A 27,951-nucleotide genomic window follows, 5' to 3' on the forward strand; every position below is an offset into this window, starting at 1 on the left:
CCCCACCTCTGTGGTTGAAAAATCACGGAATATCAACTTGGTGCACAGCACGAAGAGCCACACTTCCTCAGTCTGGCCATTTATCGGAGTCCCCGCCATGAATTCCCAATGCCATACACCGTGGCGCTCGGGGGAAATTGCAATTGCAGGGAATAGACGCGCGCGCGCGCTCAGCTCCGGACATTGTTGGACTCCAACTCCCATGAGCCTCCGCCAGCATGGCCAATGCTAGGAAGAAGGAGAACTGTAGTCCGGCAACCGCAGGAGGCCCACAGTCCCCGGTCTGGAACCTGGCCCAGTTTGGTGCCCTCCTAATAACAACCACCACTTTATTACTTGTACCCAGCCCATCTGGGCAGCCACTCTGGGCGGCTTCCAGCACATCTGAAAACGTAAGATGGCAAATGATCACGCCGCCTGGGGCTGAAGGAGACCGGAGCGCAGAGCCGGCAGCCGGGGAAATAGAGCCTGTTTTGGAAGAGCCAAAGGGCGCATTTTGCAACTGCCTTTGCGGCAACTGCCTTCGGCTTCGCAGTTCCTCTTCCTCCTTTTTCCCTCCTCCTCCCCCCTTTCCTTTGCTGCTAGAGCAGCTCTCGCTGGGCGTGGGGAGGGGGGGCATGCCAAAGGCGAAGCCGAGCAACCCTGCGCCGCCACTAGAGCCAGTCTCCCTGCACTGGGCGAGCGCAGCAGCCTCCTCCTTCCTGGAAGCCCTTCAGGCAGGCGGGGCTATTCGCTGCCTTGCAGAGGCCGAGCCTCCTCCCGTTTGGGGCTGCATCCCTCACTCTTCCTTTCCTTCCTTCCTCCCTTCCCTCTCTCCGGTCCGTCTCTCTTTCGACTCCCGCCTCCCTCTTTGCGCGCAGGAGCCGCGTCTCCGGGTGAGTGGCCAGAGGCCGCGCGCCGTATTTATAGACAATCGCAGGCGGGGATAATAGGGGGGGACTGGCTCTTCAGTGGCGCCGCCGGGGCAGGTCGCATTGTGGTATGTGGGGCAGGTGGTTGGGGGGGGGGTGGAAAGGAGAAAGAGTGACAGGCGCCAGCCCCTCAGGCCCCAGAGGAACAGCGCCCTCCTGCAGACCCGCACGGAGGTCCTCGGTGCTTTGCAGCCTCGCCAGATTTGGCTGGGAGAGAAGGGGTTTTTTGCGCGCCCTTGGCAACCTTCCCACACACCGGCCCCCACCTCCCTCCTGCCCGGCCCTCTGATACCGTTCTCTGCCGAGTCGTTTTATTGCAAAGGGGGTGGGTGAAAAATGTAAGTGCCCCTGCGTCTGGGTGACTTCTTCAGGAGGACTTTCAAGGTGACCCCTGCATGCGCCCATCTCCTCCCTTGCCTGCTGCAAAACGCTGCTCATTTATTTATTTTGTGTATGTGTCTTTTGCTTGCCTAGGAGCCACTCCTTTCTTTCCGAAGCTAATCTCTGTGGCCTGCAAGGGCTGAGAAATCCAGGCAGCCAAGATGCCCCGCGGTAAGCAGACAAGAGTGCTGCTTCTCAACGACATGGAAAAGCTGGACAAGACCCTCTTCCGGCTGGAGCAAGGTCAGTGTCCCAGGCGGCTGCTTGTGTGTTCGGGTTTTTTTGTTTAACAAGTTGCGTTGGATCCTTGTGCAAGAGGAAAGTCAAACAGTTGTAAACTCTTCCATCTCGTCCTGTTTTCCTATGCACAGAGATTGATGTATGCTTTACAGAGGAAAAAATAGATTTTTTTTAATGGAGAGGCCTCTGCCCCAAGCAGCTTACACACAGTCAGCATGCAGACTGTAGCAACAGAGGAGCTTACTTCTGGGTAAGTGGGTCACATATGGCTGCCAGGAGTTAAGAAATAGGTCTTGTGAAAAAAGTTGGGTTTTGAGGAAGGCTTTGGAGGAAACGAATTAGGTGCATTATCTAGCTGGGACTGTGAACACTGACATTATAAATAACTTCAATAAATAAATCAGTACTTTAACAGACGTAAGAGGCAATGGGAGAGGTGGGTGGAACCATTTAAGAAATGAGAGTTTAGTTGGCTGAGGAGTATGCATTATGCATAAAGAAGTCAATATGATCCATTAATTTTTCTGAAGCTGCTCCATGCTTTTCAAATGGTTTATGAATACAGCATTCCTCTGAGTGGTCATAAACTGACTAATTATAAGTTAGGCTCCAGGCTTGCAGTGTTCTTTTTTTAAACAACAACAACGCTTAAAGGCTAAACTAAGGGTGTGTTGGCAAACAGGTCAAAGAGAACAGATCACTATTTCTTTGCTTTAAAGCAGTAAGCAGAGGTGCTCTCAAATTGTACTGTTCGCTGCATGAAACAGGGGTGGGTAGAGAATAGCTCAGGAATGGCAGGGGTACAATAAGCAGGGAAGCATTAGCCACTTCTATCACTTCTGCCATACAAATTGTGCTTAGCACCTGCCAGTTCATATTTGTTTTTCTGTTTTGTAATGGGAACAGGGTTAGTATTCACAAGTTTGCCACTGAACCCTTAGCATTGGAGGTATGGCATCTTAATGTGCCCTTAGTAAACAATTCCCAGTGAACACAATGAAAGCGTTCTTCTGAATAAACTTGTGCAGCTGTGTCTAAACATGGCTATAGTCCTGCAGTTAGTTGTAAATCTGCCAGTGTTGTCATCAAGGACATCTATTACCAAGGTTTCTGCTGTAATTCTAAGCAGTTAGTGGGATTGGCTTCCAGCTAATTTTTCTTAAGATGGATGTGCCATCTTCTAACATGGGAAGAACGTTCTGATCCTGAAAGTAAGATGCTAGGATTGCAGTCCTCAGAGGGATATACACAGGAACTGACCTCAGTCGGGCCCATCTGCTGTAAGAGGAAGTACAATGACAGTTTAAGCTGTTGTAACTTTGAAGAAGATTCTATTGAAAGTTTGGAATGTAAGGAAGGGCATTTTTGGATGAATGACATAGACTAGAAAAAATATGGAATGCACTTTCATTCCCCCACAAGAGAGGGCGCATTAAATGTTATCATAGCCATACTGGAGCCGCTGTTGATAGAGGCTGGTGCGTGGGTTCTGACTGCAGAATTGGCAGCCAAGTCCACAGAGTTGGCTTGCATAAATGTTATCCCAAGTGCTAAGCACCCACTTGCGGAAAATTGGTTACCATGCAGCTACAGTAACGTTTAGGACTGCAGGCGAATGCCCCAGTTAGCTGGGAGTGAGCCCTGTTCAGTCCAGTAGAACTTACAGTGCAATCAATCCTAACCATACCTACTCAGAAGTAAATCATATCCAAAATTTAAAAGTTACACCTCCTCTACGCAGGACATGTTTCTGCAGTCTTGGACAGGGAACATACTAAAATAATACAGTGGTACCTCAGGTTACGAATTTAATTCGTTCCAGAGGTCCGTTCTTAACCTGATGCGCGCTTTCGCTAACAGGGCCTCCCGCTGCCGCCGTGCCACCAGCGCATGATTTTTGTTCTCATCCTGGGGCAAAGTTATCAACCTGAGGTACTACTTCTTGGTTAGCGGAGTTTGTAACCCGAAGCGTTTGTAATCCGAGGTACCACTGTACTTCATTGACCATGTAGGCTAGGAAACAGGTAGTTTGAAGCATTTGTGCTTCCTGCTTCATCTGTACCATCTTGGGTGCTCGTTTGTACATTAACAAGGCTATCTGTTGCTCAGAAGGAAGCTCCATTCAGGTTAAGGAGACTTACCCCCATGTTACTTGTAAAGCATGGAATCCCAAGTACACAAACTGGACAACAGCCTCCATAGAAAAGAAGTAAACATAAAGCATAGTTAGGTTCAGGCTGTAAGAATTTTAATTGCTGAATGCCGAAGAACTGTTGAAACCTCAAAATTTTTGAATTTTTATTTTCTTAAATTCCAGCTTTTCATTTATAAATTATGAGTCTCAAAAGTGGTTTCCCACATACATAAAATCAATAAACAACAGCAGTTAAAATTGACCCAAATAGTAATGTGATCTCAACAACTAGCCAGAACGAAAAATAATTCAACTGTGTTTAACAAATTATGCTCCTTTAAAACTAGGAATTTGCTCAGGTGATTTGATTTTATAATTTGGGAAATGGCTAGGGGAGCACCTCAAGGGCAATGCACTATGACAGTGAAGGAAAATGAAGCTAGTTCTTATCTGTATTTCTGCTCTGCAAGATAGAAAAAAACGATTTGGGAAAACTTTTAAAATAGAAAAAGCCATGTACTTCCACATAGCAAAAAGAACTAACAGATAGACGGTGTAACTAATATGAGCTATGCATTTTTAGTCTACATGGGTTTTAGGGAATAAGATATCGGTAGCAAACATCTCTGCAGTCTGATCTATGTTTAGCAAACTATAAACAAACTTGTCAAGCCTGTAGCAAAAGCACAAATGACCTGATCTTAAATTTATTTTTATAGACATTGTTATGAAGGCAAAGAACCTTAGGCTTAACAAATTATTATTATTACAATATTTATTAAATTGGTATACTATACTCTATCCATAAATCTCAGTGCGGTTCACAACACAAAAACACAAGATTAAAAAACCCCGCAAAATGCATGATGAAAACAAGAACAAAAATAAACCACTAACCCCACAACACATTTAAGATGGTATTGGATGTAATCAGCCAAAGGCCTATTTAAAGAGGAATGTTTTTGCCTGATGCCTAAAGTGTAAAATGAAGGCGCCAGCCGAACCTCCCTAGGGAGAGTATTCCACAGACAGGGAGCCACTGCAGAAAAGGCCTTTCCCAAAGATCTTCACGCTGCTTACCAATTCATTTCTGTGTCAGTAAATGAAGGTAAACAGATGCAGATGAAATAATCATGGACTACTCGTGTATATATTTGTACAACTTCATTCTGGCATTGCTTTTGAGCTGGCTCCGTTCCATATCTTCTTTGAAACAGTTATAAAATGTTTCTCTCTTGTATAATTTCGTAAATTGTGTGTAGTACTTTATGAGCTTTGGAGGCCACAGTAGCCAAGGCTGTTTTGTTTTGGATGAACAGATACTTTGTGTGGTGTTGGTTTTTTAAAGAAAATAATCTTTGTTTAAATGCTTTGTTCTTTGTTGTTCATGGCTCCCTCTCGCATATGGTTTGCAAGATCTAGGCCTTGGTCATTAGTGGCTCTTAATGAGTGAACAACTGTACCGTTCTGTTCATATCTGTAGCTCAATCGATGGAGCTGTTTGATGTCTAAATATTTAATTTCCAGCATTCATCTGCCCTGAGAGCTAATGCATATAACCACATTGGGGTCTTTCAACCTGTGCAGCCCTTCCTTTCCTCTGTGGATAAACAGAACCCACAGAACTCAAGGCAAACAAACCAGCCATTTCCTCAACAGTCCTTTCTGGCAGTTGGCTCATCGTTCCATGTTGATAAATTTTAAGATACGGGTGTTTGCTCTCTAACTGTTGCCTGTCTTGCTCTGTTCAGGTTTTGAACTACAGTTCCGTCTGGGGCCTACCTTGCAAGGCAAACACGTTACTGTGCATACCAACTACCCAACTTCTGGAGAAGGGTTCAACCGTCACAAGTTCAGGTGCCTGTCGTGGCACAACCCAACTGGGAAAGAAGATGATTCTGACAAATACTGCAAACTAGATCTCCAGATCTCTGGGTCATACCAGTATTATTTCAGTCATGAGTAAGTAATGGTTGGCTCCGGAGGATGATAAACTTGCATCTGTACCTCCTGTTTCTTATGCTGTCGTACCTTCGATCTCAGACGCCTTGGCTCCTGAACAAATCGGCTTCTGATCATTCGAAACCCGGAAGTGAGTGTTCCGGTTTCCGAACGATTTTTGGAAGCGGCTTCTCTGGCTTCCGATTGGCTGCAGGGTACCCCTGCAGCCAGTCAGAAGCTGCGTCTTGGTTTTCAAACAGTTCCGGGAGTCGAACAGAACACATTCTGTTCGAGAACCAAGGTACGACTGTATTGGGAGTGGTTCACATCTTAACCCTGCTGGCAGTCCTTTTTGTGTGACAGAGGAGTAGGCCGCAACCTTAAGATAGCCCAGAAGGCTGGTTCTCCATGCAGAGGTTTGTGTGTGTCTCCCCCCCACCTCAGAAAGAGATGGGGAACAGTCAAGCAGTTAGGTCTATACGTGTATTGACTTACTATGTTGAGTGCCTCCCTCAGACATTGAGTTAGGCAAAGCTAGATGCTACCTTTCTTGTGTGGTTAGCAAACAACAATATATGTTGGTCATTAAAAAAAAAATACTAGGCACAGTGGGGGCTGGTTCTCATTGGACCACAACATGTGAAAGCAGGAGGTTTTCCTCTCCAGTTGTGAAAATGTGCCCTTGTGCTGCAGTTAGCACTGGGGGAGAAGGGAATTCACATTGGCACAAATGGGCCTTTTCCCTCCCAGAGCTAACTGCAACATGGGGTGTTTTTTGTTGAGAGCACAGCTGCGAAGGAAGAGTTAAGCCTCCCCTCTCAATGTGCTGCAGGCCTAATGAGAATCCTTTCCCCTCCCCTTCCCTAGTACTTAATTTGGGAGGGGGGAGAAGGAAAGAGACATTACTGCTAACCAGTCGAGGAAGGTAACGTACTTTGGCTAAGATAACATTTGACAAAGGCACTCCACATAACAAGGCTATATAAGTTGAGACTAAATTTGCTATTTTGTCCTCTGCCTCTTTCTGAGCTGAGAAGAGGCACACAAGCCTCAGGTGTGCATTGCTGACATGTAAATTAAGAGAAGTTGCCAATAAAGGAAGACGAAGAACTCTGGTTTATTGTAAATGCAGTCCTTCATCTTGAAAAAAATTGGTGGCATATTCTTATTGCATGTGAATGTCAAAGAGGAAATGTAAAACCACATCTGTTTATAAGTCATTTAAAAGAAGAGCCCAGTACTGTTTTACAAGTTAAATTCTCAGATATTGTTTGCTAGATTTGTCATATTGGGAGGCAGTCTGTGGTATTTACAACCTTTACGTTTGTTTTCAATAAACGTTGGGTGTTAGTGCTGATCTTCAAATGCCAGGAAAAGATTGGTCCAGCGACTTAAGAGGTCAGCAGTTGTGCATGTCATAGTTATATGTGTTTTCCTTTTTGAAACGCCACAATGAGTTTTTAAAACCTGCATATCATCAATGTTGCTTTGCCAGCCAAGCGCACCAATACTCCTGAGGTATGCTGCCTTTTGGGTGCAGAGAGTAGGTTCCAGACCAGCTCATTGACCTTGCCCCGTTTTCTGGGCTTCTCTACTCAGGTTACTCTAAAGGCAGGGAAGTGCTCCTGCAAGTCAGACAGCTATGAGGATACAGTATGGGAAAATGTAATAGGAGACCCAGAATACATACAGTTTCTCTGCAGGAAGATCCTGGAAACTTCTGTGCAGATTACAAGCTGCTTGCATAAATCTTCAGACGGAGAGATACTTAAAAGTGCACCCATGTTATTGTTGCTATTTTTAGGAGAGACTCTGTATCTCAATAATTTACAAAACAAAAAACCAAAACCTTTTACATCTCTTGTGGCAGAATGGCTGTGTGTGAGCTGGAAAGTCCTCTTTGGGCAAGCCATCATATCCCAGCCTGAATCTGCAACAAAGCCATAATAGTGGCTTATGATTCCCAATATTTTATTTATTTGGGTATTTTTTGATCATTGCTTTTCAGGGCCAAGGGGCGACTCTGGGATATTCACAGTTAAGGATCATAAAAAAAATATAATTTAAAATAGTTAAATTATCCAGCCACAAATAAAAGCAGTAGCAGTTAAAATTGTGGACAGCCATCCTATTCAATTAAAAACAACTTGGAATAGTAAAATCTTTAAGGCCCGCTTGAACACAACTAGAGGGGGTGGTCCAGAGGCATACAGGGCATGTGAAGCATTTTGAACACTATAAATCAGGCTTCCTCAAACTTGGCCCTGCAGATGTTTTGAGACTACATTTCCCATCATCCCTGACCACTGGTCCTGCTAGCTACGGATCATGGGAGTTGTAGGCCAGAAACATCTGGAGGGGCGAGTTTGAGGAAGCCTGCTATAAACTGCTTTATAATTATAATTGCAGCAGCAGCAGCAGCAGCAGCAGCAGGGAAACAGTCTCAATGTCAGGAAGGTCACAGGTGAATTTGAGATGGTTCCTGGGGGAAACTCCTCGATTCTTTATAAAACATGCATTTGACTAGCATTCCTATTTCAGCCATTCAACAATTTTTATTCTATGTTTGGCTTCTCTTAAGAACAATTCTATTATACAGTGGGGTTGACTCTTCCGGGATAGTGAGTATAGACTTGCAGGCTTAAAGGGTTTTTAAAAAAGCAGTATCTTCTGAGCTTCAAAGTATTGTAAATGATTTCTGATTCCCTTAAAGACATTAAAATAATTTTAGAATAGCAAGCAAAAAATATATTGTTAGGTCCTGGTATTAATAGGTGGTTGACTCCAGCATTTATTTGCTTTTGTATTGATCAAAGATGTGTGTGTGTTATTGCAGAGATAAGAAAAGCGGTGGAGGTTACATAGTTGTGGATCCTATTTTGCGTGTTGGTGCTGACAATCATGAATTGCCCCTGGATTGTGTTACACTCCAGACATTCCTGGCTAAGTGTCTGGGACCATTTGATGGATGGGAAGATCGTCTTAGAGTCGCAAAAGAATCTGGTAATAAACACATTGACTCCCAAATCAAATCTCTGGTACATAGCACTGATTGACTGACTGTATTTAAATATCCTATTTCTTCCGGGGAGCTCAAGGCAATACACACATGGTTCCCAGGTAAATCTCCCATTTGGATGCTAACCAGACCCAGACCTGCTTGGCTTCACCAAGCTTGCTGCATGTTTTATGAAGTGTTGCTTTCAGTACTCAGCAAGGAGCGGGTGGCGCTGTGGTCTAAACCACTCTTGGGCTTGCCAATCAGAAGGTCGGTGGTTCGAACCCCCACGACGGGATGAGCTCCCCTTGCTCTGTCCCAGCTCCTGCCAATCTAGCAGTTCGAAAGCACACCAGTGCAAGTAGATAAATAGGTACCGCTGCGGCGGAAAGTTAAACAGTGTTTCTGTGCACTCTGGCTTCCGTCATGGTGTCCCGTTGCACCAGAAGCAGTTTAGTCATGCTGGCCACATGACCCAGAAAGCTGTCTGTGGACAAACGCCACCTCCCTCAGCCTGAAAGCAGAGATGAACGCCACACCCCATAGTCACTTTTGACTGGACTTAACCGTCCAGGGGTCCTTTACCTTTACCTTCAATACTTAAAACTGCCCAGTCTACTATAAGTGTCATGTTAATACATTTCATTATTGCTTTGTAGGTTACAACATGGTTCACTTGACACCTGTCCAGAAACTTGGTTTATCAAGATCATGTTATTCATTAGCTGATCAGCTGGAAATAAATCCTGATTTTTCAACCCCTAACAAAAAATGTTCTTGGAGTGAGCTTGGACAACTAGTGGAAAAAATGAAAAATGAATGGAATATGCTTTGTATTACCGATGTAGTCTACAATCACACTGGTATGTTCATTTTTGCTTTCATTTGAATCTAACCTCAAGGGTGAAAATGCATAGGGTAATAGTTTCTCTGTCTTATCCACTGCACTTAACAAATGCACACATTTGTATCCAGCAACTTTGGCGTGCATGTGCAAACTTCACAAAGACCAGTCGTGTCCAGGAGTATAAAAAGAGAATTTTTAAAATATATTTTTAAGAATTAGTTCGAGCTAGGCAGAAAATTTCCCTCTAGGCTCTGTGTGTTGCTTAAAACTGTATTTTACTTAAATAACCCAGAAGGAAAAAAATAGGGGATAGTGTTTGGCAGTGATCTTAAGATTTGTAACTATTCAAACATTTTTAATTCACTTGTTTTCAAAATGCTTTGAGGGTAACAGCTCCTGCAAGCACAAAACCTTGTGTCTCCGTTACCCAAGAGAAGAAAGCCCTTTCTTTTTTCAGTTTCTGAAAGGGGGTGGTGGGGTGGAGGACATTTCCATGCCAGTTTTCAGAACTGGGCAAAAGTATTGCAAAAATAGAAGCATTTGTGCTGCTAAGTAGAGACTGACGAAAGTGTCCAAGTGGAACGCAGCCTCATTTTGTCAGTTCAATTGGCTGGCTGCTTTTACCGCTGATGGCAGAGCTCCATGTTTATAAAGGTCAGACCTTCCGTGAAAAGTAAGATCTTCGTGGCTTTAGAATGCCAGGTTCTAAAGGATCTTGAGTTTCAATGTTGGAGGACAATTTTAGGTTAAGGAAGAGCAACTTGCACCACAACAGAGGTGCTGTTCTTCCCTAGACAGTTTTCTCTGTTTCCTTGATATCCATGCAAGGGCCAGGCTTTACTTTCTGCCACTCCTATGTGTCACACACACACACACACACACACACACAGAGAGAGAGAGAGAGAGAGAGAGAGAGAGAGAGAGAGAGAGCACTTATTGAAAGCCCCTCTCCAGCAGCCATATTGAGACACACATGTACCTCAATGATGGGCTGGTGAACCTTGAACTGCTTGCATCGGAAGAAGCTTTGGGTCTGGATGATGGTTTGAGATGTAGAACATCACTGGATATATTACAGCTATCAAGTGATGAATGCATATTTGAGCTTGCATTTATCCCCGGAGAACTGCACAAGTCTCACTCAGTGGAATAACCATTTTTTGAGAACTTGCAGAGTTCCTTAGTTCCTAGGTGTGGGTCCTTCAACATTGTCTCCTTTGATTACAAAATTTAATAAGCAATGCAATTTCAGTAGTTGGCAAAGTTCTCCCCAAAAAGGAACATAACTTGCGTGTGTGCTCTTCAGAATTCTGGGAAATGATTTTATGGCAGTGGGGGGGGGGAGTGGCTAAAAATTAGTGTTGATGCCTTCCTTGACATTGCAAAGTATGTATGAAGGACATCATTTAAACTTTGAAAGATCTAGGGCTGGATTCAGCTATAAGGTTCCATTAGTGGAAGCCAGTGCAAGGACTGCCACTAGTGCAATGGTTATCCCCATGTGTAACTCTGCATCTCCCCCAGTTCTGCTCTGGAGAGTCAGGAAAAACCCCAGATCACCTCATGATGGGAGGGAAAGATAGATCGTTCTGTGAGCACAATCATTTCTGCTTGCCCAAGAGAACGATCTCGTTAGCACTACGTTGAAGCCTCCCCAATACCTGTGAGTGTTCGCGTCAGGCTGATTAGTAATGACAGGTTACTGGAAAAACACCTGATCAGTTAACATTAGAAAAGAGGTATAACTTTGGCTGATTGCCGCCATTGAAAAACTCACTTGCCAACTGCATCCGGCAAAAGGCCAAGCTACAGATATGGACTTTGAAACTTGGCAAGGCTTTATTGCTTTAGCACTTGGTTGCTGATTCATATAGAAAAGAATGAGCAACAAATCTCACCGCTGTGGAACGAACAGATTTATAATATCCCAGTAGTGACTCTTGAACGGAGGAGAATATATGTGCTCAGCTTCTTCTGAGTTTTTTACTTTCAGCAGTATTCCTAGACTTCTCTGTAGACCAGGCTTCCTCCAACTCTGCCCTCCAGATGTTTTGAGACTACAATTCCCATCATCCCTGACCACTGGTCCTGCTAGCTAGGGATCATGGGAGTCGTAGGCCAAAAACATCTGGAGGGCCGAGTTTGAGGAAGCCTGCTGTAGACAGTAAGCAGTAAACAAATATGAGAGATGCCTTAGAATTCTGTACATTGTCGTTTTCTGCATTAAGAAATCAAGAAGCACCTTTAAAAAATACTAAGTGTGACATATCCAATGTAAGACTTCCTAGTTTCCTGTCCGTTCAGAATATTAACTTTTATACATACAGTCCATAGAGGTAATTGGCAGGATAATGGAAGTGCCATCCTGAGGTGCTATGTGCTTGATATTTAATTTTTTCCCCCTTGCTCATTGTGTATCTCTTTGTTTTCCCTAGCTTCAAATAGTGAATGGATAACTCAGCATCCAGAATGTGCATACAACCTTGTTAATTCTCCTCACTTGAAACCAGCCTGGCTTTTGGACCGAGCCCTGTGGCATTTAACCTGTAAAGTGGCTGGTGGGAAATGCAGCGACAAAGGAGTTCCTCCACTGCTTGAGAACGAACACCACTTGAATGTAAGAAATAAACACGTAATATATCGCTTGATAACACGTGCTGTCACTGAATATAAGGGAAGTCTAATTTATAATCTGTGGAATTTCTAACCGTTTCGCTTTTTGGCTTGCCTTTCTGAGGGAGGTTTAAAACTTCATTTCCTTCAGTACGGCAGTAGTCTTTTTATATAACAAAAAAGACGGCATCTGTATGCTAATCCTTTCTATTGCACTTTGTAATATTTGTTTTAAGTACAGTTATATTGGGTTAGATCCAATATGTGGCAATTCTAAGGTTACCAGATTTTTTCCAGTGAATCCAGGGACACTTTTCAACTTCAATGGATTTTGTATGGGGACTGATTTGTAAATCCGGGGATTGTCCCCGGGAAAGGGGGACATCTGATAATCTTAAATTAGACTCCTGTTTGCACAGCAGGACTTTCCATTCCTCTCTTCCTGCTCTTGCCTCCTCAAGAGATGTCTTGTTGCACAAGGAAGAGAAGTGTTGTTTTGCAACAAAACAGGCTTTGCCCATTGTAGTTCCAGGGTATATGGTTTTTTTAAAAAGGTTTTCTTTCTGGCTCTGTATTGCAAGTGGTCTTGCCGTGAATATTTTGTAGAATAGTGACTCATAAGTTCATATATGAGGGACGCGGGTGGCGCTGTGGGTTAAACCACAGAGCCTAGGACTTGTTGATCAGAAGATCGGCGGTTCGAATCTCCCGACAGGGTGAGCTCCCGTTGCTCGGTCCCTGCTCCTGCCAACCTAGCACTTTGAAAGCACATCAAGTGCAAGTAGATAAATAGGTACTGCTCTGGTGGGAAGGTAAACGGCGTTTCCATGCGCTGCTCTGGTTCACCAGAAGCGGCTTAGTCATGCTGGCCACATGACCCGGAAGCTGTACGCCGGCTCCCTAGGCCAATAGAGCGAGATGAGCGCTGCAACCCCGGAGTCGGCCACGACTGGACCTAATGGTCAGGGGTCCCTTTACCTTTACCTTTAAGTTCATATAAAAGTAAGTCATATATATACTAGGGTTCAGCTCAAAACTTTCCCTGTTTGTTTGTTTTTCTAAATAAAGAAAGTATTTGCTGCTCGATTCTGTGCTTTCTTTCCCGTGAAACAGTATAAATGCCTCCCAGAGTGTTGTGTATGTAATAAAGGAATGATGGCTCAGAACAGTTTTGGCACAGGAGCATTTATAATAATTTTTTGTATATGTCACTGATTTTTTTTTACCTGCCTGACGTGCTGCTTTTATTTTTGCAGAATGTCCGTAAAGTCATTTGGGAGGATATTTTCCCGAAGCTAAGATTATGGGAATTTTTCCAAGTAGATGTTAACAAAGCAGTCCAGCAATTTAAAACTCTGTTGACTCAAGGTAAAAAAAACCTTATAACTATCAGCACGAACAAACCCCACCTGGGATCCAGGTAGCCGCGGTTGGCTTTGGCTAGGCCAGTGGAACTTTTAACTACCTTTCTTGTAGCATGTTGCAAATAAAGCTACTTTCAAAAGTCCCTTCCATTCCCAAAAGTAGCTTGTCATGGGGCAATAGGGCATCTTGGGGAACAGGATTCAGCTGGTGGGGCAGATTCGGAGCTTCTCTGTCCCTGGCAGGCCACTTTGAGAGGGTCTATGCCCTGGTATCTGATTACCTATTCTTCTTTTGCAGTGTGGCCAGAGTTCAAGTGTAGAAAGTAGCTCAAGCTAAATGGGATGTGTCTGTGTACATATGGTTATACGTGCTGAGAAATGACCATAAGTTACATGGGAGATGGTGCAGGCTGGTGTGGAGGACTCCCTGGTCCTGAATGGGGTAACTGTGCCCCTGAAGGACCAGGTGCGCAGCCTGGGAGTCATTTTGGACTCTCAGCTGTCCATGGAGGCGCAGGCCAGTTCTGTGTCCAGGGCAGCTGTCTACCAGCTCCATCTGGTACGCCAGCTGAGACCCTACCTGCCTGCGGATGGTCTCGCCAGAGTGGTGCATGCTCTGGTTATCTCCCGCTTGGACTACTGCAACACACTCTATGTGGGCCTACCTTTGAAGGTGATCCGGAAACTACAATTAATCCAGAATGCGGTAGCTAGACTGTGTGACTGGGAGTGTCCGCTGAGACCATATAATACTGGTCCTGAAAGACCTACATTGGCTCCCAGGACGTTTCCGAGCACAATTCAAAGTGTTGGTGCAAACCTTTAAAGCACTAAATGGCCTTGGCCCAGAATACCTGAAGGAGCATCTCCACCCCCATCGTTCAGCCCAGACACTGAGGTCCAGCTCCGAGGGCCTTCTGGCGATTCCCTCCCTGCGAGAAGTGAGGTTACAGGGAAACAGGCAGAGGGCCTTCTCAGTAGTGGTGCCTGCCCTGTGGAACACCCTCCCATTAGATGTTAAGGAAATAAACAACTGTCTGACTTTTAGAAGACATCTGAAAGCAGCCCTGTTTAGGGAAGTTTTTAATGTTTGACCTTTTGTTGTCTTTTTAATATTCTGCTGGGAGCCGCCCAGAATGGCTGGGGAAGCCCAGCCAGATGGGCGGGGTATAGATAATAAATTATTATTATACTATTATTATGCTTTAGGAGCACTGAAAGTGAACTTTTTGTGTGTGGGGAAATTTTGATTATTTTAGAATGGAAGGAGTCTGTCCACTGTGCAACAAGTTAGACTGCTGGTTAGCATTTGGATCTGTGAGTTCCTTGGCTGTCAGAATAATAAAGAACTGCCCAGTCATGTAGGCAATAAATGCTTTTAAACTCATTTTAAAAATATTCTGTTTCTTAAATCTACAACAGGTGGTTCTAAAGTTAAAACTGACCCCAATCAACATCTTGCAATTGTTCAGGATCCTGAATTCAAGAGACTCGGCTGTACTGTAGATATGAACATTGCATTGAACACCTTCATACCTCATAGGTATGTCCTTGCTCAAAGTATTTTTAAACACTGAAACTTCTTGGTGGCACATGCTTTTCTAGGAGGGGAGAGTCAGACCTGTCATTCAAGGGTCAGAAAATTGGGTCTGCTCCATTCACAGAAAAACAAGGAGCCTAATAAATGCGCTGCAAAAACTGCACAGCTAGTGACATCTCGTTCAGTCCAGCTGGGCTGTAGCATTTGCGTAAAACACACCCACTCAATTTGGTATGAAACAGGTTGCTTAGCACCTGAATTTTCAGTTCTCACTTGGAAGGCTCATTGTCTGGTATGTCACATGTTGTATGGTTCTTAGTGTGCTGTTCCCATACATATATTTAATGCCAAAGATGTACAGAACAAACTATTCCAGATTCACCAAAGGTGAATGTTTGATATCAAAGGTAGCTTGAATGAGAAAAGCTTACAAATAGGCCTTGACTGCCTTAGACACAGATGATTGATTTTGCATCAACTCGATGTTGACATTGGAGTGTAAGGAGACATCAACTTCCTCATGGTTGTGCATGAATCAAACTCAGAACTCCCGACACGTTTATTTGAGTGGCATTTCAATGTTTCCATGCATTGTTGCTTTCAGCAATGGGCCTGCAGCAATAGAGGAATGCTGTAACTGGTTCCGCAAGAGAGTTGAAGAACTAAACGGTGAAATGTACAGGCAGACAAACTACCATCAAGAGCAGGTTGTAACAATAAGACATCTTTGAAATTCATGCTTGCATTCATTTGTTCATTATTTGTAGCATCCACTGAACTGTTAAAGCTGTGCTGAAATGTCTGCTTTTATTGGCTTCCAGGCAGCCAATTGCATTGTGGCGACGGTGAACTATGAACGACTGGCTGGGCATGGTCCTAAATTAGGTCCCGTAACCCGAAAGTTTCCTTTAGTTACGAGGTATTATATCTTCTACACTCAAAAAAAAATGTCTTTGGTGATGGATAAAAATGGTTGGTGTTTGGTAATACGTCAAAAAGTATAGATTGTAGAACAAGACTCTGACTTGGAGTGCGTGGCATGTGTATTTTTGTTTAATAAGCCAAGATATACACACACCCTCACTCAAACATGCGCACAGCCCCTTCTCTCCTTTTGCAGCATGCATGTGTTAAACCTAGATGTCTCCAATTAATCAGTATGCCGGTGTGGTGTAGTGGCTAAGAGCGGTAGACTCGTAATTTGGTGAACCGGGTTCGCTTCCCCGCTCCTCCACATGCAGCTGCTGGGTGACCTTGGGTTAGTCACACTTCTTTGAAGTCTCTCAGCCTCACTCACCTCACAGAGTGTTTGTTGTGGGGGAGGAAGGGAAAGGAGAATGTTAGCCGCTTTGAGACTCCTTCAGGTAGTGATAAAGCGGGATATCAAATCCAAACTCCTCCTCTTCTTCTCTGAATACCAGCTGCTGGGGAATGTGAATGGGAGAGTACTAGCGTGCTCATGTCCTTGCAGGCTTCCTGTAGGTATCCTGCTAGCCATTATGAGAATAGAATTCTGAACTAGAAGGTACTGGTCTGATCCAGGACCTATGTTGTAAACATAGCTTCCTGTTGCATCCAACTCTGGTAGCCAGGTTAAAGACAAAGTAGGATCATAAGACACAGCTTTTGAAGTCTGTTTAAAATCCTGGCTCGTTCTGAACATGTTAGCCACTGTTTCTTGGTTTGGGTAAGAGGGGGAACTATGGTTCATTGGAGACTTCCTCATTGAAATGCAGCATGTGACAAATGGAGGAAAGAAAGGACTCACCTAGGTATACTGAAAATTTCATTCACCTAGGTATACTGAAAAATTCAGTCAAATTCTGTGGACATCTAAGATGTGCCGCTGAATGTTGGCAGTCATCTAAATTTGATTGTGTGGCTTCACTTGTGCACCTGTTTTTGGATGTTCATGAAGTTTCACTGAAATGGTGAGCGTTCATGTGTGTGGATATAATATATATTGCACACAGTGTTCATCAATTAGAGCAGTGAGATTTGTGTCTTTTTGCAGGGGTTGATGGATGCCAGATTTGGGGGGGCAGTCATCAGTCATTTGACCCAAAGCCTCTTAAACGTACTAAAGGCTTGAAGGCCTTTGGAGGTGCGGTTAGAAATTTAAACACACAAATAGTTTAAGTCAAGAGACTGAATTAAAAACTTGTGTTTCACTGTTTGGAAAGATTCGTTTTTAAAAGAGTGTTTACAAGTTTTGAAAGCCAGGATTCATCCACCTACTTGCTTTATATATGTGAAATTGTAGATGTAATATAATCTTCAGTGAGATTGTTGATATTCATAAAGTAGTGGGTTACTATGTGTGGGATTTGGGCCTCACAGTTTGCTAGAAGAGACAAAAAGCTCAACTCCAGACAAAAGTGCCCAGTATTAAGCTGGTTGTGGCAGAAAAGGTTTACAATATTGTAGGGACGTCCATTATTAAAAACACTTTTTTTCTTTCTGGTACGAGGCATTTCAATTGTCATTTTATACAATCTGATGCTCTAAAATGGATGGGGAACCTGTGGCCCTCCAGATGTGGCTGGGCTGCAGCTTCCATCAGGCCCGGCCAGCATAGGCAATAGGCAGGGATGATGTAGCCCTCAAACATCTGGAGGCCCATGGGTTCGCTACCTCGGCTCTAAAAAGTACTTTCCGTACTTTACAGCTACTTTACATACCCATTTAAAGAGCTAACCCTGGAAGAAGAAGAACGCATGTTGCATCAACCTGACAAAGCAAGTTATTTTATGGCCCACAACGGTTGGGTGATGGGAGATGACCCTTTAAGAAATTTTGCTGAACCAGGTGGGTGATTCTGAAAGTTATATATAACTTTTTTTTAAATGCCTTTTGCTAGCGTAGGTGAACAGGGATGTTGTGCCCTTTCTCAGTTACACTGCAGCTTCTTATTGCAGTACCTTGAATAGTCTCCTAGACGCCTTTCAATAAGACGTTGGCTTCCTAAGAACCGTCTGCATTTCGGGAATTTCTTTGCCCAAGGATCAATTCACCCCTGTCCCCATAGCATTGCAAGCTGTACGTGAGGCTGCCATTGCAGAGACTTTGGGGTGATGAAGTACAATATGTTGGGAACCAGTGCAAGTATGTTTTACGATCATGTCAATAAGTGCATAGGAAAAGTAAGTCCCCTAAATTGTAATAAATAAACTAACACATGTTAGCTTTGGAATTTCTGATCACTTAAATAGAGTTGTTGCAAAGTATGATGGGCTTAGATTTGAACTGATATTATTTTTGTACTGTTGTTGTTCTAAAACTGATTGTATGTGCTTGGGCGTAGCCAGGATTTTTCCTGCAGGAAAAGCTTGGGGGGAATTTGATTTGTATTGATTTGTATTTATTTAGGGGAGCACCTGCCCCCTCCTTGGCTACGCCCATGTGTGTACATATTGCATATATACAAATAATTTTAACAGTTGTAAATATGTTTATAGTAAATTGCTTCAGGGTGCCTCGTGGAAAGAGGTTCATAAATGAAATAATAAACAAATAAATAAAACTTTCCATTCTGAGTTTTGATGTTACACAGATTAGTTCCACATGTTTTTCTAGTTTGGCGTAAGTTGAAATGGCCTTTGTTTCTATCGCTGGTAAGAATGCTGAGAACCACACTACAACACTACAAATTAGTATCTCTCCCCCTTTTTACAGGTTCCCATGTTTACTTGAGAAGAGAACTCATTTGCTGGGGTGACAGTGTCAAGCTACGTTACGGGAACAAACCAGAAGACTGCCCTTATCTCTGGGCTCACATGAAAAAATACACTGAGTTGACTGCCAAATATTTCCATGGAGTGCGTCTTGACAACTGTCACTCGACGCCTCTTAACGTAGCTGAGGTATAGAAAAATTTAAGCATCTCCTTTGCAACTGTGTACACAAACACACAAGAGAGAGGAAAAACTTTGGAACCGTTTTAAAACTTAGGTCTGTTCCAGCCGATGCTCATCACAAATGTTTCATCCTGTTTCATTTTTCTGACTCCTCGGCTGCATGTGCAGGGCTTTTTGAACATGCTTTCTAGATCCTGGGTTCTTTTGGTCAGGTTAGCAGTAGAAAAGCTGCTGTTTTTTCCTCAGCTGCGTGCAGTTGCAGCACAGTCCTGGGCATCTTAAAAGGTAAAGGGTCCCCTGACCATTAGGTCCAGTCGTGGCCAACTCTGGGGCTGCAGCGTTCATCTCGCTTTATTGGCTGAGGGAGCCGGCGTACAGCTTCTGGGTCATGTGGCCAGCATGACTAAGCCGCTTCTGGCAAACCAGAGCAGCGCACGGAAACGCCGTTTACCTTCCCGCCAGAGCGGTATCTATTTATCTACTTGCACTTTGACGTGCTTTCGAACTGCTAGGTTGGCAGGAGCAGGGACCGAGCAACGGGAGCTCACCCCGTCATGGGGGTTCAAACCGCTGACCTTTTGATCGGCAAGTCCTAGGCTCTGTGGTTTAACCCACAGCGCCACCTCGTCCCTTCCTGGGCATCTTACTCAGATGTAAACCCCCAGCGTGCTCAGTGAGGCTTGCAACCAGGCAAGAGTGCAAAAGATAGCAGCCTAACAGTGCAACCCTGTGCATGTCTACTCGGAAGTGAAGTCCAGTTGTGTTCAATGGGCCGTACTCCTGGGTAAATGTCTGTAGGACTGCAGACAGAGTCGTGGGTTTTGTGGTGCAGTAGTTGGGAGTTGTTAGACTTGCGCAGGTACAACCTGCTCAGCTGAAATCTCTGCTCAGCTATGAAGCTTGCTGGATGATTTTCAGTTAGGTCACATTGGAAGGATGGAGCTATTTCCCAGGATTTCTGTGAGGTGACATAACTTGAATAACTATACACACACATTGCCTTGAGAGTGATGGGATAACATAGAAAATAAGCAAAGGTTGGAAGTATCTAACCTCGTAAAACAATGAGTTCTTCAGTAAATGAACTTGGAAAACACAGAAAAATAGGAGTTAGAATAGGGCCTTCTTATCTACACCATGTTGCAATATATATTGTAGGTTTTTCCATCCGTGTGCTGTTTCATTTTCTGTTCACTGGTTAAGATGAAAACATTGCTCAGAATTTATACACAGTTTTTTGAGGTCCAGTTGCAAAGCTAGCCTTATAAGCGCCGCTGAAAGCAGTTAGACTTGATGTCTGTTGTGATTAATTTGGCTGTTGCCAAAAATGGACCTACTCACAAAGAAATATGTGAGATAAATTACAGAGAAACAAATTTTCAATATGTAGGCTGAGCACATATTTAAGTTTCTAATTTGACATATTTGAGCTTTATTCTTCCTTCTAGGAATGAATAAATCCCCCCCCCCACAAAAAAATTTCAGAGTGATAATTTTGTGTATAATCTTTGCAAAAGTTTATCCTGTTACGGGATCCACAGTTGCATTTCTGCACACAGTTATTATGGAACGGATCCAGGCAAGCTGGAGGACATTTTAAAGTCACAAAACTATTTCAGTTGAAGAGTTAAAAATTGGCAGAATCATGCCCACTCCTTGCACTCCCCCCCCCCCCCCGCACACATTCTCATCTCTTCAGCTTGTTTTAAGAACTGTGCTGTAACTGGGTAGCATTTGTGCCATATGCTATTGGAAAGCACATGTTGTAAGGAAGCTGATTTTTTTAATATAAAAAAAATGCATTGTGATCTGTAGGAGATGCTGGCAGCAGCCAGGTCAGTCAGACCTAATCTTTACGTGATAGCAGAACTCTTCACGGGAAGTGAGGTCATTGACAATGTCTTTGTCAACCGCCTTGGGATTACCAGTCTGATTAGAGGTACCAAAACCATGCTTGAAAGGTTTGTTGCAGGATTGCTGTGTTTTGTATACATATATGAAAGTCAAAAATCTCTTTACGTGGAACTAACTTTGTGTTCTTATTTGCATTTATTCTTGTGTCCTTTTGCCAATTCAATGCCTTCCCCTCTTCCTTCTTTGCCGGCCTGTCATGTGTGGGTTTTTGCCCTCTTTCCCGAATCCTTGGTTTGTGCAAACGTTTCATGCATCTCTCATAACTCGAATGTCTTTGGTTCTTTAATCTTGGGCTTTTCGTTTTTGTCTCTTTGCTGTGCGGCATTTTCCCTGTTGCCCAAATCCATGCCTAGCCTTGCATCCTTTCTTTTCTCCTGTTCTGCCTTTCCCCCCTGTCTGTCGCTTCCTTGGCTGTGCTTTTCGCAGTACATGATGGACACGGCTAGAAAATTGCGGCCCAACTTGTATGTAGTGGCTGAACTGTTCACGGGAAGCGAGGAGCTGGACAATATCTTTGTGAATAAGCTGGGCATTAGCTCTCTGATCAGAGGTAGGCTTGCTACAAATTGCTCTTCCTTTTCTTAACCCTGAATTCAGGCATGATACGCTGCGAGTGAAGGATGTGCAAAACACCGACTCTGCATCCGTTTATTATAAGCACATGACATTGCGTTCAACAATATGGCTTCTTTGCATGATAATTGTAGCATTGTGGTTGTTAGGAAAGGGTATCTTGTGTATGGAAATAGTTGTGATGGCCACCTCTTCATACATCGCTGTATGAACTGGTGCCTGGAGAACCCATTTCTCATCTTCAACCTGTGTAGACATCACATCGCTTGTCTCTTAACCATGGTTAAGGGATCAGGGATGAGTCATGTGGAACGCCCTCCCATCAGATGTCAAGGAAACAAACAACTACCCGACTTTTAGAAGACATCTGAAGGCAGCCCTGTTTAGGGAAGTTTTTAATGTTTAAAGTTTTATTCTGTTTTTAATGTTCTGTTGAAAGCCGCCCAGAGTGGCTAGGGAGACCCAGCCAGATGGGCAGGGTAGAAATAAAAAATTATTATTATTATTATTATTATTATTATTATTATTATTATTATTATTATTATTTACTTTCTCCTATCTGGAGTATGAATGTGCTCTGCCCTTTCCCTACCAGCCCTAACCATGGTTTAGGTTGCAATGCCACACACCTTAATCACAACTAATGCTGACCATTTTCCTTTTTAACTAGGGCTTACTAACCAGGGCTTGACAACAGCAAGCCCTGGTTAAGAAGAAGCCTGGCGAAGTTTACATAACCCATCGTCAAAAGATCTGAGGTTTTCCTTACAATCTAGTGGTATATCAGTTTTCTGAAAGAAAATAAATATAGGTATAAGAGTGGGTGAACCAGGATATGGTGAGAAGGGAGCGTGCGATTCTGTGGTGTATCACCATGGTTAAGGGACTGTCTTACGTTGTGCTCAGTATATGTTTTAGGGTTCAGCATAAAACTTTATTTTTATTTGTTCCTTCTTAGCACACTTTGAGACTCTAGACCTGTTCAGATTGTGCTTTTCTCATCCAGATGCAAGGACAAGGAAGCCTTAGGTTAATGCACACCCCATCCAATTCCACCATCCATTCCATGCAAGAAAGAAAGAAATGCCCAGACTGTTCATATGTGGAATTTTCCTAGCCTGGCGCAACCCATTTTGCCTTCCAATCCAGGGATAGGATTGTGGGGTCACTGAATAGACAAAACGTCTATTAACTGGCTCGAGTATTGGGTTCTACAAGTTGTAAAGAGATTGGACAAGGAGGGCAGCTGTCTCCTACTCATCATACCATATTGAGTCTAGCCTCTCTTAAACGTGTTTTTGGAATATTGACAGTCCTAGCTGTAAGTAGCTGGAGTGATTATTAAAGCATTCTCTATAAAGTCCCACAGTCTTACCTGGTGTTCGATGAATGATTATTCGTATAAATGCTCACGTAAGGGGTTTTTCTCATTCTCTAGAGGCAATGAGTGCTTATAACAGTCATGAAGAGGGGAGATTAGTTTATCGCTTTGGAGGAGAGCCAGTTGGGTCTTTCGTTCAGCCACGCCTGAGGCCCTTAATGCCTGCTATTGCTCATGCGTTGTTCATGGACATAACACATGATAATGAATGTCCAATTCAGGTAAGAAACATAGCTGCCTTGATTGCTCAAGTACTGTTTTAACAGCTTATTAAAACTATATAGACACTATAAATGACTTTATTATGTTTATTAATTCATGAGAGGTAATTAATAGTACTTTAAGGTGTATGGGATTTAAGTGTTTTAGGCACAGGTGTGTGTGTGTTTGTGTGTGTGTGTGTGTGTGTGTGTGTGTGTGTACATGTATATATACACAAACACACAGTGGTACTTTGGTTTTCTAATGTCTCCGTTGACGAGCATTTTGATTTTCTAACACTGTAAACCCGGAAGTAAACGCTTCAGTTTTTGAACATGCCTCAGAAGTTGAACGTGCCACGCAGCTTCCGTATCAAGGCTTCCGTACTGAACTTCCGGTTTCCAAACATTTCGGAACTCGAATGGTCTTCTGGAATGGATTACGGTCAAAAACCAATGTACCAGTGAGTGAGTGAGTGAGTGAGTGAGTGAGTGAGTGAGTGTGTGTGTGTGTGTATCATGCTATCAAAACCTCAAAGACATAAAAATTACAATGGCAGACAGTTAAAATGTTAAATGCAGTAGGAGAAGTTATTTGATACCTAATGTTGAACTTTGCGGTGCTATCCTACGTATTCAAAGTGAGTCGTATTGAATCCTCTGCACACAATCTCTACAAATTCTGCAGAGCCACAGTGTGCCATCTTCTGGTGCCATGGGTTGCATTCAGTTTTATGGAACTAAAAGTTGAGCCATGTAGGTATGACTCCCTCTCCACCTCCCCCCTCACTGTAGCCCCATGCTGCCCCCAAATTCTCTTTTAAGGGTGAGGGAGAGTGTCCTCATGAAAGGTCTGGGACACAACATATGAGCTGCTGTGGGAGAGGGAGAATTGCTTTAATTTGGAGACACTGAGAGAATGGTGCCTTCCCACTTGCATGCAAGGTGCCTTTGGAGTGAAAGTCAGATTTTTCTGTTTTAAAAAATCACTTAGTCTTCTGGGCTTTACTTAATTCATACACACGCTTCTCGTTGTTAGCATCGGTCGGCATATGATGCCCTTCCCAGCTCAACTATCGTCTCCATGGCCTGCTGTGCCTCAGGCAGCACTAGAGGATACGATGAACTAGTACCACATCAGGTATGCATGTTAGCAGTAGGTTCCTCTTTCATGTCATTGGAATTATTCTGGCATGTTTTTCCATCCATTATACCTGAAGGAGCGTCTCCACCCCCATCGTTCAGCCCGGACACTGAGGTCCAGCTCCGAGGGCCTTCTGGCAGTTCCCTCACTGCAAGAAGTGAGGTTACAGGGAACCAGGCAGAGGGCCTTCTCGGTAGTGGCACCCTCCCTGTGGAACGCCCTCCCAGCAGATGTCAAGGAAAGAAACAACTACCTGACTTTTAGAAGACATCTGAAGGCAGCCCTTGTTTAGGGAGGTTGTTAATGTTCGATCTTTTATTGTGTTTTTAATATCTTGTTGGAAGCTGCCCAGAGCGGCTGAGGAAACCTGGCCAGATGGGTGGGGTATAAGTAATAAATTATTGTTTTTATTATTTATTAATTATTCAGAGTTTTGACTGGCCCTGCTTACTCAGATCGTATCTTGCCACTCCTTAAAATTTCACTGACTGCCTGTTTTATATTTTTTACTCGCTTTGATATTTTAAATTCTCCACATTATAATTGCTACTCATGTGTTCTGGTTCTTCTGAGTGTTTTTGTTAGTTTTTGTAAACCACCTTGAAATATTTAATCGAAGGAGGTATAGCAGATGTTTTAAATCAAGTGTGGCTACAGTATTTGGAACACCGTGCTGCAGAGCCTCTAAGAAGAAGTCAGAGGTTTCAATTACTACTAAATGCACCACATGTGTAACTTCTGTGAGCACAGGGAGAGAGAAACACTGCAAATGCTATTTTTTAAATACTTTTATTCACAGATTTCTGTAGTCACAGAAGAGCGATTTTATCCGAAGTGGAATCCAGCAGCGACGCTTTCCACACCTGGTGAAGTAAATCTCAAAACCGGAATTATAGCAGGAAGGCTGGCTATCAACAGATTACACCAAGAGCTAGGAGCCAGAGATTTTAACCAGGTAAATGCTGGGCCAGATCCACAGGGCATCAAAATGAGGCATTTCTCAGGGGTGCTAAAGGGAACAAGAGAATGAGGCAGGGCTTAGGAGAATATTATTATTATTATTATTATTATTATTATTATTATTATTATTACCTTGGTTTAAGAACAACCCTGTTTATGAACTATTTGGTTTACGAACTCCGTGAAACCGGAAATAGTGTCCCAGTTTGTGAACTTTACCTCAGTCTAAGAACAGAATCCGAATGCTGGAAGGGCACCAGCGGCGGGAGGCTTCATTAGGGAAAGCGCGCATCAGTGTAAGAAGGGTTTCAGTTTAGGAACGGACTTCCGGAATGGATTAAGTTTGTAAACCAAGGTCCCACTGTATTTGTATATAACGTGTATGCATGTGCACACACACACAAATCTTCAGCCCACTTCTGGTTCTTGGCCTGCTTGCATGAGACATCTGAGCAAGCGACTTTGCAGTACTCCCTCTTTATCTTATCTTTCAATGTGGGTGTTGTTGTGGTCTAAACCCCTGAACCTCTTGGGCTTGCCGATCAGAAAGTCAGCAGTTCAAATCCCCACGACTGGGTGAGCTCCCATTGCTCTGTCGCAGCTCCTGCCAACCTAGCCGTTCGAAAGCACACCAGTGCAAGTAGATAAATAGGTACTGCTCCGGCAGGAAGGTAAACGGCGTTTCCGTGTGCTCTGGTTTCCATCATGGTTTAGTCATGCTGGCCACATGACCTGGAAAGTTGTCTGTGGACAAACACCAGCTCCCTTGGCCTGAAAAGCGAGATAAGCGCTGCAGCCCCACAATGGCCTTTGACTGGACTTAACCATCCGGGGTCCTTTTCCTTTACCTTTTACTCCCCCTGTTTGTACTCCACTTTGTACTTTAGAGTACTCCCCGCTCTACCAACCCTTATCCAGGGCCTCCAAAAACCCTGAAGCCTGCCTTAACATGCCCTGGCCAAGAATTTTGACATGGTGATTATTAAATCTTAATTATAGTATAATCTGAATAATAAGAATCTCTATCCACTTTTCCCACCCAACCCCTAAAAAATGCCCTTTTCAGGTATATGTGGATCAAGTTGATGAGGATATTGTGGCTGTGACGAGGCATTGTCCTAACACGCACCAGTCTGTTGTCGCTGTTTCCCGAACAGCTTTCAGAGATCCCAAAACGTCCTTCTACAGCCAAGAAGTTCCCCAGATGTGTATTCCAGGTAAGGTTACCCCTGTGCGCGGGTGGCACTGTCGTCTAAACCACTGAGCCTCTTGGGCTTGCCGATCAGAAGGTTGGTGATTCGAATCCCCACAACGGGGTGAGCTCCCGTTGCTCGGTCCCTGCTCCTGCCAACCTAGCAGTTTGAAAGCATGCCAGCGCAAGTAGATAAATAGGTACCACTGCGGCAGGAAGGTAAACAGTGTTTCCATCACAGTGTTCCATTGTGCCAGAAGCGGCTTAGTCATGCTGGCCACATGACCCGGAAAGCTGTCTGTGGACAAACGCCGGCTCCCTCGGCCTGAAAGCGAAATGAGCACCACAACCCCATAGTCACCTGTGACTGGGCTTAACCATCCAGGGGTCCTTTACCTTTTACCTTTTACCCATCTGCATTAGGATTTGAATGCAAAGTGTCCCATTACACATTTCATCTTCGCAACAACCTGAGAGATAGCAACTGTCCTGAGAGTTTTGTGGTTGAGCAAGGAGTCTGGGTTTTCCCAGTCTGAACATCTAAACATGACATCATGCAACCTCTCCAGCTGAATTAAACAACTTCAGAGACAAAGATTGGTGCTGGGGGCGTGTGTTTCACGCTTCTGTGCACCTTTTCACTTTTCTGGGGCAACCCAGTCAGAGGGGCAGGGAATAAGCAATAAATTAATACATCTGTTATTGTTGTCTTGTATGTTGGGTACCATCCCACTCCATGACTACACAATTCCAGGTATGCCCACTCAGAGCTATGCACTATTGAACTGAATGGTCCTTATTCCCAGGTAAGTCGGTGTAGGATTTCAACAGAAGCCCAAAAGTGCCGACTTAGGGACAGGACTGAAGCATGAGCACCCACAATGCTGATAGCTGGGCGACGTGATCTCAGTTATCATCATCCCTGACCGCTGGTCCTGCTTAGCTATGGATGATGGAAGTTGTAGTCCAAAAACAGCTGGAGACCCAAGTTGGGGAAACCCTGAGCTAAATGGACCCAGTGGTCTGACTCTGTATAAGGTTGTTTCCTATGTTCCTACTTATAAAAAAAAAAATGCTAGCTGTGGTATTGAGAGTTGTCTGGGGGTTTCCCCTCCCTCTTCCACAGGCAAAATTGAAGAGGTGGTTCTCGAAGCGAGGACCATCGAAAGAAGTGCTCCCCCTTATAAAAAAGACGAGCGCTCAATCAATGGATTGCCTGATTATACAGTTGAACTCCGGGAACACATCCAGGTAAAAGCTGTGTCTCTTCCTCTCGTTTGATTAGCCTAAATATCTGACTCCTGAGATTAAAGTGATTTACTGAATTCATCTGAATTCCTTCTCTCGGCAGCTCAAGGAAAGTAAAATAATAAAGCAAGCTTCAATCGCTACGAAAGGCCCTAATGAATTCGTACAAGAGATAGAATTCGAAAAGCTGACACCGGGAAGCGTGATCATATTTAGGTAATATGTCATTACTTTGGTTGGTGTGGAAAATGGCAGACAGAGTGATGATTACTAGAGCAATCTCAAGCCACTTGGTGCTGGGCTGCGGGTGGTTTGGATTGAACAGAGATGTCCGTCCACGTAGCCCTGCCAGCACAGAGCTCCCCTCTCTGCCTTCCAAAGTGGGGCAGCCAGCCTCCAAACTGCATATTCTGGCAGAGGGGAAGGGGCTAAACTGGCTCCACTGGGCATCATTTTAAGTACCGTATTTTTCCGTGTATAAGACGATGCTTTTAAAAAATTAGGCAAAAATTG

The 27,951-nt window shown here is 43.8% G+C and overlaps 1 protein-coding gene across 5 annotated transcripts in view; it reads left to right on the plus strand.

Annotated features, from left to right (window-relative positions):
* The first annotated feature begins 278 nt into the window (after positions 1 to 278).
* The window catches only part of AGL (amylo-alpha-1,6-glucosidase and 4-alpha-glucanotransferase), a 47,955-nt gene continuing 20,282 nt past the window's right edge, over positions 279 to 27,951 (plus strand). Inside the window, exons 1-19 of one of the 5 annotated variants that reach the window (XM_028732768.2) lie at positions 279 to 392; positions 1,386 to 1,535; positions 5,418 to 5,628; positions 8,444 to 8,610; positions 9,265 to 9,468; positions 11,888 to 12,069; positions 13,322 to 13,433; positions 14,852 to 14,972; positions 15,574 to 15,676; positions 15,791 to 15,888; positions 17,638 to 17,777; positions 18,645 to 18,832; positions 21,167 to 21,290; positions 22,752 to 22,915; positions 23,934 to 24,035; positions 24,838 to 24,993; positions 26,065 to 26,215; positions 27,317 to 27,441; positions 27,542 to 27,654. In XM_028732768.2, coding sequence (XP_028588601.2) covers positions 1,454 to 1,535; positions 5,418 to 5,628; positions 8,444 to 8,610; positions 9,265 to 9,468; positions 11,888 to 12,069; positions 13,322 to 13,433; positions 14,852 to 14,972; positions 15,574 to 15,676; positions 15,791 to 15,888; positions 17,638 to 17,777; positions 18,645 to 18,832; positions 21,167 to 21,290; positions 22,752 to 22,915; positions 23,934 to 24,035; positions 24,838 to 24,993; positions 26,065 to 26,215; positions 27,317 to 27,441; positions 27,542 to 27,654 — 2,543 coding nt within the window. In that variant the 5' untranslated portion in view covers positions 279 to 392; positions 1,386 to 1,453. The other 4 variants (XM_028732769.2, XM_028732765.2, XM_028732767.2 and 1 more) reach the window with 4 other exon arrangements.

The sequence above is a fragment of the Podarcis muralis genome, chromosome 5 (genome assembly GCF_964188315.1).
Source record: "Podarcis muralis chromosome 5, rPodMur119.hap1.1, whole genome shotgun sequence".
NCBI lineage: Eukaryota > Metazoa > Chordata > Lepidosauria > Squamata > Lacertidae > Podarcis > Podarcis muralis.